This window comes from Antrostomus carolinensis, unplaced genomic scaffold (assembly GCF_000700745.2).
Source record: "Antrostomus carolinensis isolate BGI_N321 unplaced genomic scaffold, ASM70074v2 scaffold38714, whole genome shotgun sequence".
In the NCBI taxonomy this organism is placed as follows: Eukaryota; Metazoa; Chordata; class Aves; order Caprimulgiformes; family Caprimulgidae; genus Antrostomus; species Antrostomus carolinensis.
The window spans coordinates 6,841-18,437 of NW_010312076.1; the positions used below are offsets into that span (position 1 = coordinate 6,841).

Sequence of the window (11,597 nt, forward strand, 5' to 3'; positions counted from 1 at the left end):
GGCTTCTGCTCATGCAGCCCTGTGACTCTTCGTCGGTTCTGCTGCGATCAGGTCTCCTAGAATCAATACAAACCCCACAGGTCATGTGCAAAAGCAAAGGCATCAGCTCTGGTGAATGTCAGAATTGGTACAGGATAGATTTAATAGGATCATCTTTCATACCTATCACTTTAAAATACCTGGCTGCTGAAAGCAGACATATATCAGAAATTAATAGATACATAATATCATTCTTGATTAAATCGTTGTTAATGTCACATAAATGAACTATTAAACCAGTAATTCCTTTCATCAGTTTGAAAAGACCAAGGATATAGATATTACTCAAAAATGTGAAGAGCCAAGAATATTGCACGACTGTGTCATTACCTTGTAACTACAGCTGTGAATTCTAACATCAGCTGAGTGACCTACAAGTTACAAAATTGGGAAGAATGCAATATACGGTTCTTATTTAAAGGGAGTGTCAGACTGACTCTGCTGTACTCTAGAGCTCTAAATTGCAAACCGTAGGGTTTGATCTGCGTTTCTTTTGACCCTCCTTGAGCAAAAAGCATTTGCTTTTTGGTGATATTTTTGAGGAACACAAATTTTTACATAAGATCCTGAGCATTATTGTCTTAGTGACCTCAGCATTTGAACTCAAGCCAGTGGAAAAACAGAATCAAAGACTATGTAACACAAGTAGTTGTCAGTATGCAGAAATGTTTTACACTTTTGTGGGGGTACTTTGACTCTTTCAGAAAAAATAAAGCAAATCTACAAACCAGGTATGAAACTCTAGATCAGGATACATTAAATTATTTGTTTTAAAGCACCATTGCTAATCCTGCTCACCCATTCATTCTTGCTCAGTTGATCACTACGGCCTAAGTCAGTCAGGATTTTTCTGCACAGCTTGTTAAACATGCCACTTTGACAGGCTGTTTTAGGAAAGGGTTTCTGCTCTTGCTGTTTGGTTTAGCAGGTGCTGGGTTGCCGTTCTGTACTCACAGTGTGGGGAGATTAAGGAGGCAGAAGGGTCTCCGGGAGGGAATATGGCAATTTTCCACTGTTAACCCAGCTGCATCCAATAGGCATTCCCATTGAGGACAGTCTCCAGTTCAGTTATCCATTTGTCAAATCAACTTGACATCATCTTCTGCTTGGAAAAATAACTGGCCCTGTTCTGAATTCAAGGAATAGAATTAGCTACTACTGCAAATATGATGGAGAGGATGGAAGGAAACAGGTAACAGTGCAAAGTAGATCCGTATGATAAGAAACAAAGACTTCTTAAGTAGGTTGCTTTGTATGTTGTAAATCGCTGAGTAAAAAGGGAAAGATACAATGCATAGGAAGTTCTTAAAATAATCACAAGCCAAACTTTACATCCCTAGCTGGCACAGCTAGTAGATACATGAGAGAAGCACTAATAAGTAGAAGGAAAACTCAGTGGGGAACTTTTGAGTTCTCCATCTGTCATGGGATAAACAGGTCTTATCTTCTTGATCATCTACCTTTTGATTTATACTAAATACTTTCAAGTTTTCACTTTTGGAATTTTCAAATACAAAATAATTAAACTTTGAATTATGTGAATTACACAAACACAAGTAACTTAGATTCTTGTCCAATCTTTAAAAAACCTGTGCTGACCAGCAGCACTCAGCTGAATCACAGATATTCAGAAACTGAATAGAATGTTTTAGCTTGAAAATAATAGCTGCCTGGGTTTGGGCTTTTTGGTTTTTGGGGTTTTTTTTTGGGGGGGGTGATCCTAAATAATGCAAGAAGAAGAGTGAAAGAGCTTAGGTGTTGGTTGTAGTTGTGCTTTTACTGTTTCTAATACTGGGTCACAGAAGATACAAAGGTTTTACAGCCCTACTATAAAACAACTCTTTATCTTTTCTCCCCTAATTCTATGGTGTCACATTTAACAAAACTAGGAAACTGGAGATAATATGGATGTTTGCAGATTAGATGTCAGGTAATAAATAACACTAATTTCGCATACCTACAAATGTAAAGGCATCTTATCACTGTTTAAGTTTCTCACTCTTTGTAATGCCTGCCAACATTTTAACCCAGGCAAATTACGGTATTGTTTTTGCTGTTTTTTCACTGGGATAAAATACACAGTCATAATATCCTTTTATCGGATTTCATGGTATAAAAGGACTTTGGTGCTTAATTCTAGATGTATGTTGCCCAGATGATTTCAGAGCTCCTGTTTTGGAACATGTATTTATCTTACCTTTTAGTCATCCTTTCTTTTCACAGTGCTCAAAGTATCACTTGCCCAAGAAGATGCAGCTGTGACCCTGTCCAGTCAGTGCAATGCTACAGAGCTACGGAGATCCCCAGAGAGATTCCTTCCACCACCAGGAGACTCTACATCAGTCACAGCAAAATTAAACAACTCCAGGTAGGAAAAAATCCAGTAAGAATACTCCCTGTATTGCACTGTAACCGAAAGCTGTGCTTCCCAGATGGTGGTGGCTTTCAGGTGTACGGAGAATCTTATTCCACATTCTAAAAACTGATTAAATGCTACCAGATACAGTTTTATGCTTACTTACTTTTTAAGGATATGAAAATATATTCCTATAGTGTTTTTACTATCTGCAGTCTCCGAGCACCAGTTCATGCTGCCACAATGAGACTTTGTATGTGCCCTGAGAAAATAGTAATTTACAATTAGGAGTCAAACGTTGACTTGTTTATAATATGGTGGAATAACTATTGACTTTCAGAGTTATTTTTTAACTTGTTAAAAGCTTTGGCTACTTTTCATACAATGTCATATGTTTTCACAGTAAATTAAAAGGTTTTATGTAGCTAGAATCGTTTTGCTAATGAATTAAATTGGAGTTCTTTGCCCCCTCTGGAGTTGCAAGTCTCAGGTGCAACTCCTATTAGAAATGTCAGAGGGAGTAAGTTAGAGTTTAAGGCAGAGGGTGAGATGTTTCTAAAAGCTATGTTAGTCCTGGCTAATAACGCATACAAACAATAGCAGCTTCTAACTGAAGCTGCCAACTACTTGTGTTATTAAAAAAGTTTATACTGATTTTCTTGAGGCATCACTGGATCACATTATTAAAGGCATGATTAGCTTATGCTTATTTTGTGCTGCTGGCTGGAGTGGCTGGAGTGGTGCTTCTCTGTTTCCTACCCTGAAATATATTAATGTAATAAATTTAACTTCTGTAGATAGAAACAAGGGAAATACAACCACCTATACTATATACATGCTTGCTGTGTATCAATTTGCTACAAATAATAAGAAATGTTCGATTCAAAAGAGATGGATACAGTTTCTCTTAAGTATGCTTGTCCTCTTGCAAAGAACATAACTTTAACTGCTCTGAAATGCATCTTTGATTTTGCTCTCAGGACTGAAAGAAATGGGCTAAAAGGCAGCTTAGAGCAGCATCTGGGATACCTGTTGTGCACTGAGAACAGTCAGTAATTTTGCAATTTAACTCTGAGAAAGAGTTTACTTCTCTTTTAGCTGCTAACAGGGTCTCTGGTTTTCTTCTTTAGCTCCCATACCTACAAGAGTCAAAGTTCATGGATGTGGTTTAGCTATATCAATGTGCTTTAGTTAAACAAAAGGTCAGTTAAATGACTTATTGGGAAATACAGTTTTTGTGGAGAAAAGTTGGGCTAGTATGGACTAGTTGCCCATACCTGTCAGCTACTCCCAGTTACTGGTAAAGAGGCCTTAGGTTCTGACTAGAGCAAAAGACAGGTATTTGTTATAAATGTTGGATGTAAGTGGACAGAGTAGTGGAATAAATATTTTATGGCTGTTCAGAACAAATGGTGCATGAAACCATCCAAGGAGAGAGTTCTTCACTTTACACATTAATTCAGCTGAGCAATCAGGATGCCTTACCTCTGCATAAGTAAGTCTTTTCATACTATCTGCCTCTAGTTATGTAGATTCTTTCCTTAAGATTAGACCAGGTCCATGAATATATTTTCCAGTTTTCTTTCCATGCAACAAATTATACTTCTGAGGTCTTGACATCATAAATACATATGCTTAATTTTACACAGCTGAGTAATTCCACTGGCACATGCCACGGTGCTTGCAGAAACAGGTTTTCATTTCTGCTTGTAAAGTACACGTCTGGAAGTGCTACAAGAACTCTGTAGGGTGTTTCTGGGTTTTGGGTTTTGTTGTTGGTTTATTTTTAATTTCTTCATTTACCTAATCTTAGATAAAATAACATATTTTCAAAAAGAAGTTGAATGGAAGCCTAGAAGCCTAGACTTTCCACAGCTGATCTTCAATAGACTTTTAAATGTAAGCATCCACATGTACTATGGTTTGGCAATTAGCAGCCTCAGAGGAATAAACAAATATTGTTTCAAACTGAGCACCAATTACTTTTGGACAGTACTTTGCATGGGTTATTATTAAAATTGTAAAAAAATGAAAAAGAAAAGAAGATGTGTTTATATTCTAAATACAGTATGTTTTGAAGAAAACCAAGAAAAAAAGTAGATCTTTTTTACTCAGGTCAATTTTGAATTTGTTCTGACAATGTTTCGTCATTGAAAACACTGGCTGGGATTTTTTTGCTTTTGGCATTTTTACAAACTGGGGTTTTTTATAAGCAGATTTCATAATAACAAAACTAGATTTTTTTAGCATCTTTTTTCAATAATTTCTGCATCCTCCTTGATTTGAAGACCAACTGCAACCTGCTTACTCTCACTGTGAGATTTAGTTTATTTCTAACTATATTAATAAATAGGTTTTTATCTGCTAAAAGAAAATTGTTTCTCTGACCCCCACAATAGGGGGCTGATTTAAGAAACTGCTTATAACAAATCCCAGTTTACAAAAAATTCTAAAAGCAAAAAAAAAATCATTAAAAATAATAAAAAAATGTTTCTATTAAAATAACAGTATCTTAGAACCATTTTCAGGAGATCTACTTTTTAAAATGTAAAACTATATCAGTATCACTTTTCGGACAGTCTAGTTGGAGAATAAACATTACTTCATTGCAAAAAGAGAGCTGATTGATAGGCTTTCAAATATATCTTGATTGAGATTAGAAAGACTGGGTGGTTGTAACAGCACGAATAAATGTTTAAGGCTCAAAGCAGCATGGTCACAAAGCCTGGCAAAGCATATCAAATAGGTGGAAAATAGAAATTATAATAATCCACATTAAGAAGCCTAACATCATTACAGAATGAGTGTCTGCACATTGACCTTCACGTAGCTCTCTGTCACTTAATAAGATGAAAGTTAAGCCTCTTAGAGACATACAGCAATCAGCTGAGGAAAAGCAGGAAACATTGCTTTTGAACTTAGAGGAGAAAACTTGTTGAACTTATGAAGGTTCACATTTTTTTCAATTTCCTTAAGACTGTTTTACCACTTACATATGACTATGCTTTTCGGCTCTTGAGCAATGCAGTTCATTCCTGTGGGACTTCTCAAGATAAAGCTTTGCAAGATTAGCCTCCTAATCATGATCAAAACTGGACAGGCAATTCTATAATTTTTATATATTTAGATATATATATATATAAAACAAAACTGCAATTATAGAAAAAATAGAAAATGGACACCTTTGTTATTTATTGTTGAGAATATGTTTCTTGAGGAAAGTACATTCCTTCATTCAACTGAAATGTAATTGATAGAGAAATCTGCATCAATAAAGGAGGTTCCTTATCTAGACTTTCTCACTAACTGCATCAAATCTTGCAATGCTCAGAAATTACTTTACAAAACAGAATGAATGTCATCAGAAGCTGATGACAACTAAGGATACCAGGGCAAAATGAAACCTGACTCCTCTTTCACAGCTCTCTGGGCTCTAATTTTAACAGAAGTTAAAATGTAGTTAAGGTAGAGACAACTCAAAAGCATGCAAGAGACAGATAAATTAATCTGGAAGGGATCTTTTAGCAGTCACCTTTATAAGCAGATTTCAGATACACAAGTATGATAGCTAAACATATTCTATCAGGATCATAGAACAAAACTGCTACCTAATTCCTGAGCTGCAAATGGATTTGTACTGCTTTCCGTGTAGATTTCTGACTGGGATGAGGGGTTATGCTGTAGAACATGCTTTATAGCCTCTCTTAATGAGAGTAAAATGTGCTGGTAGCAACTAAGACCTGGGGAAAGTACCACGAAGACTATAGTGTTTCACATCTCTTACTGATATGGTACCCCTGAGATTTGTATTGAGATGTTTATTGGACGTGGGAAGGGAAAATAGGTGAGAACACTCCTTCCCACCTCTCCTATGCAGAACACGTGCTCACCTTGCTCTGAGCTTTCTGTGATTCCCCTATAAATGAATTTTTAAAAATTAAGCACCTAGTTCAATGGGAAACATCTCCGATAACCTCAGAGAACAAGAACTCTTGTTTAAATAACTGATATGCTTGGAGGATTCCCAGGCTCACTCTCATTGCATGCTTCCTCCTATCTCGGCTCAGAGAAAACTGACAGATTCACTTAAGTTTGCTTTTTAACTTGAGACATAAGGTGGCAAGCTTTGTAAACAAGCAGGTTCCAGAAAAAAAAAACAGAGCAGAAAGTAATGAAACAATTAGTAAGACTATATATTATAGTCACAGTCAACATGGAAGTTCTGTTTACCACTGCAAAGCATCTGCTTATTAGCAACTAACAAAAACTAAATTCTTGTAAAAGCAACCTGTTCCACAGAGGTGATTTTCAAACCAAACTGATCTGACACACTTGGTGTGGTCATCTAATATGTGAGGCTTTTACTTTAAAGAAAAGGAGAGATGCGGGGGTGGAAGAGAAGAAGCACAAGCATTGGATTTTAGTTTCCTGCCAAAACTTTATAGTAGGAGGGTTGATTATATCCATGTGTACTTCCTCTGGGGAATAGACGCTGCAGGGACAATACTGCTGATATATGGAAACGGCTGTAGGATGAACTCAAACCTGCTCCAACAAGGTCCGTGGAGTGCAGTGAACATGTAACAACCACCTACTCTCTGCAAGGATTTCTGCAGCTGGTGATATTAGCTCTCCATTTTACACAGGCTATCCACCAGGTAGAAATAAAAGGAATATTTCTTCTTCTGATGTGTGTGTGTGTTTGCTCAAAACCAGACACAATACGGACTTAAACAACAAAATTCTAGAAATGTAAGTAAATAGTGGCAAACTACAGGTACCTATAATAACACCTTTACCACTACCACTTCTCTTAGTTTCTCATTCTAAACATATAGTTTCTCAATATATACTAGCAATTGTCAGACCATCCAGAAGAAGTAACCTGTGAGGAGATCCGTAAATAGACAGTGTACTATCACATGAATTATTTTCTTCTCTTTCAGATTACTGACTTCAGGAGAATGTCAGCCCTTGAAGAGCTGGTCCTGTCATGCAGTGGCACAGAATCAATAGAAAACAACACTTTCAAAGCTTTGAGCACCTTGAAGTCCCTGGAACTCTATAAAAATCAGCTAAAGCAAATACCAACCTTCCTCCCAGCTGGTCTTGAAATTTTAAAACTCGCCGATAACTCCATCAACACGCTGCATGTGTCTGATTTTGAAGGTTTGATGAAACTAAGGGTGCTTGATATTCGGAACAACTTGATTGTGACTCTGTCTCCAAGTGCATTTTCTTCCCTTTGCAACTTACAAAGTCTGATTCTGGATGGCAACAACATGGAATCTGTGTCTGCACCACTTAAGCTTCCTAGGCTGAAGTATTTGAGCATGGCTGATAATAAACTGAACTCATTTCCAACCAACTTCTTTACATCTTTCCAAAATCTACAGTTTCTCAGTTTAAGTGGCAACTTTCTGACAAAAGTGCCTCTTGACCTACCCAAATCCCTGCTGTCACTAAAATTAGAGAAAAACCAACTCAAAACAGTGAGACTTCGAGACATGAAACACCTGGAAAACCTGTCTGAGTTCTTCCTGTCAGAAAATCAGCTAACATCAATAGATGGTGCCCAGCTTCTTCCTAACTTAACAACACTGGAGCTCTCTAAGAACCAGCTCCACACTATGCCACTCAGGCTGCCAGGCAGACTGCAGAAGCTCGACTGCAGCAATAACCTGATTCAAAGGGTGACAGCGCAGGACTTCCAAGGACTACAAGATCTCAAGCACTTGTTTCTTGACAACAATGCTGTTAGCATGTTTGAGGCAGGAGCTCTTCAGCAGTGTGTGCAGCTTTCAAATCTGGCGCTGGAACAGAATCTCCTCATTTCTATTCCTCTGAGGCAAGTGAATCTGAGGACAGTTGGTTCCCAGGTGTCATCTCTCCTTTCTTACATTAGGAGAATGAGGGCTAAACTGGAAAAAAAATTGCATTCAGACCCAGTCATAGCAGAAGTCTATCCAAACCATAAACCCACTGCCATAATTGGCACTAATTAGCACTCTTGTTAGCAATCTCAGCACAGAAGTAGAGCTGTTTTCATTAGATCTGTTGCCCCCAGTGAATCTACTCATTTCACATCTCTCCCTGCCAGTGAGACTACTTTGTTCAATTAGCACACAAATAAGAAGAACCTGCTAGGAGAATATAACAGAATGATTACAGAGAAGTTATACTGCTGCTTGGATTTATCTTCTCCCATAACAGAAAATTAATAGTGCATTCAATAAAAAGGAAAAAGCAATTTTAAGGCTGATGTTTCCACCAACCCACACTGAATTTATTATTGTTCAAATATTAAGATTTCAGGAGCTGAGTCAGGTCAAAAAGAATGTGCTTTTTCAGTGGTTATTAGCATTCCCAACTTCATTAAATTCACACATTATGAAGTATTTGGAATGTGTATAAGCTCTCCTGGCTCAGGCTATAAGCAAAATTCTAGTCAAAGGAGCACAGAAGAAACATCCCTTGGGCACACTGTGTTCATTAATGCCCTGCTTACAGGTTCGCTCACATTCATCTGAGTGTTGGTCCTGGCCATTATTGGAGATGGGATATGATGCCAAATGGAGGCTGGTCTGATATAAAGTGTCAAATTTATTATTTCAAAAAGCTGTGTAATAAGGTGGCATAAAAATAGCAAAGTAATTCCATTAACATCAACCTCTTTAACACAACTGCACTATTAAATTTTATTTTTATGGCTTGTGGACAGGTTTAACTAGTCCAAATAAATAATGCAGTAAAATTTCAATTTGTTTAGCATGAGGTCCTTTAGCATTTGAATCTGTTTGGCAGCAGCTTTATAATCAGAAAGTGATTTAGTGGTGGTGTATAAATATTTTATTTCAGTCTAGCTTGACAGGAATGTTTAATGCTTTCTAGTTACTTTACTATTGTCTAATCCATCTTCTTTTACAACCTTCGTAGTCAAGAGAATTAACAGGAAGGAGTTCTCTATTAGCCTTTAAACAGTAGAGCTTTTAAGGAGATACTGGGGACTTCTATTTTTAACTCGGCAATGAATATAGATTTCAAGGGGAGGCTCTAAACATAAAAGAGGGGAAAAAATGGCAAGATGTAAAATTTATGTACTTCATTTAATTGTCTGCTGATCATCAGGTACACATGGATGTACAGAAATAAAAGTATTACTTCTGACAGTTATCTGAGAACTTAGTCACCAGTGTTCAAAGGCTCAAAGATAATATGGCAGAGTTAATGGGTCTTAGCAGTTATTGGTCAGGAATGACGAGAAAGCAAGCTGCTTTTATTTTTTTTCTGAGAATAATCCACTTCACTTGGGTGGTGAAACACTGGAACGGGTTGCCCAAGGAGGAGATAGATGCCCTCCAAGAAGTACTTGAAGGAACAGTGTTGCCATGCTTCTCTAAACTTTTGATCTTCAATGCTGCTATAATTTGGTCATTGGCATACTTATGGCATTAAAGGATACAAAATGCATTTTTAAGCTTGACATTCATTTGAACATATAAATTTCTTCATAGGACAGTAGGACTAAAATTCCTGTTTAGTTCAGTTGCAGAAACACAGTCAGTACAGGTCAGAACTGCAATAATTTGGGAAAACAGTTCAAGTGTGCACAGTATTCCTATAACTTTAAAAAAAAAAAAAAAGATATTAAAATTTCAGGACCACATCTTTTTTTGCAGAAGATTGAATTTTTGTTAGTGATAGTTTTATTTAGTATGTCAGGTGTGCCTGGGCAAATACCCAGTACCAAATACCACTTACACAGACCGAATCAATATGATGAACATAACACATTTGTGTTGTTTTATTTTTTTTTTCAGACTTCCCGACACCCTTGCTAGGTTGGATCTAAAGGGAAATGACATAGAGGATGTTGGAGAACAAGAGCTGAAGGACTTGAAACAGCTTCAGGTTCTAAATTTACGGAACAACAAGATATCTGCCTTGGATCGCAAAGTCTTAGAGTATTTACCTCGTCTCCGTCATCTGTATTTAGATGGAAACCCTTGGAACTGCACCTGCGACCTTCTCAGAACCAGAAGAGCGCTGGTGGCCAAGGGAACGGATGTCAGGGGCGGGCAGTGCGCGGCCCCAGCAGAAAGCCGAGGAGAAAGCTGGATGTCTTCCAAAAAGATTCTGCAGCAGTGTGAGGATAATCTGTCTTCCATGGAGAGAGGCAAAGAGGACAGAAAGAAAATGAAACCGAGTGAGGCCTCCAGTGTTGGAGTAAACACAGATGATGATTACTATGATTATGAATTAGATTAACCCTGTGGTTAATCTATGATGAACCTTAAAGTTGTCCAGAGCTGCCCTCTACCACCAGCATCTCTACTGACAACCAGCCTGCTGATCTGCCATCAACTTTCCCTCTTTAATTTGTACTACAAGAGTTAATAGCTGGTGACAGAAGGGCTATAGTAAGGATGCCATTTGTAAACTGAAAATCGTTTTTAAAAAAATGAATTGTTTCTCTATGCTGTTAGTACTATGTAGTTTGAGGGGAGTAAGAATACAAATACTATCTCTTAGAAAAGCAGTCTGTAACTCTGTATGGACCCTTTAATAGTAGAGCACTCTTATAGTTGCATAAAAAACCCATAAATAAAATCCTGCAATACCACACAATACTATTACTAGGAGTCTGGCATTCAACACATTTAAACTCATGGGTCTGCAGTTTGAGATGGAGTTACACTGAGCTGGACAATTTCTCAGGACCTTTCAGAAATTCTTGCTTTTGAGAAATGAATTTCAGTTTTCCAGAGCTGTTTTCCTCTTTTAATTACTTTAGACTATTTTAAGTGACATTAGCCTAAATTAGCTGAGCTCCAGACAAAACAGAGGGCTCATCTTTGTCACAGCAAATGCAACACACAGAAGAATCAGTGTCCTGGTTAAGGAGACTTAATACTAGTTCCAAATTTAATTCATAGTGAGGAATAAAAACACTGGGGTCAATTTGACCTGGTCCTATTGTTGTAAACAGAAGAATGGAGATTCTCAGGAAATAGATCATTATCTCTGACAAATATTAGGATAAGATCAAGTGAGACAAGGTTTCTGGACGGGTTTATTTTGGTAGCTGAGTAGCTAATCGACCACAATATAGCTCAAGATGCTGGATGTATTCTTTTGGGTTGGGTGTGCTTCACATGGGAGTACACACTGCAAGTGCCCCCTTCACTAGCAGGAACCTTCC

The 11,597-nt window shown here is 37.5% G+C and overlaps 1 protein-coding gene across 1 annotated transcript; it reads left to right on the forward strand.

Annotated features, from left to right (window-relative positions):
• The first annotated feature begins 2,221 nt into the window (after positions 1 to 2,221).
• Positions 2,222 to 10,663, forward strand: LOC104524149 (nephrocan). The gene is made up of 3 exons (XM_029084737.1): positions 2,222 to 2,407; positions 7,342 to 8,243; positions 10,216 to 10,663. Exons 1-3 carry the CDS (start codon positions 2,222 to 2,224, stop codon positions 10,661 to 10,663), a joined length of 1,536 nt encoding a protein of 511 aa, XP_028940570.1.
• Positions 10,664 to 11,597: the final 934 nt, after the last annotated feature.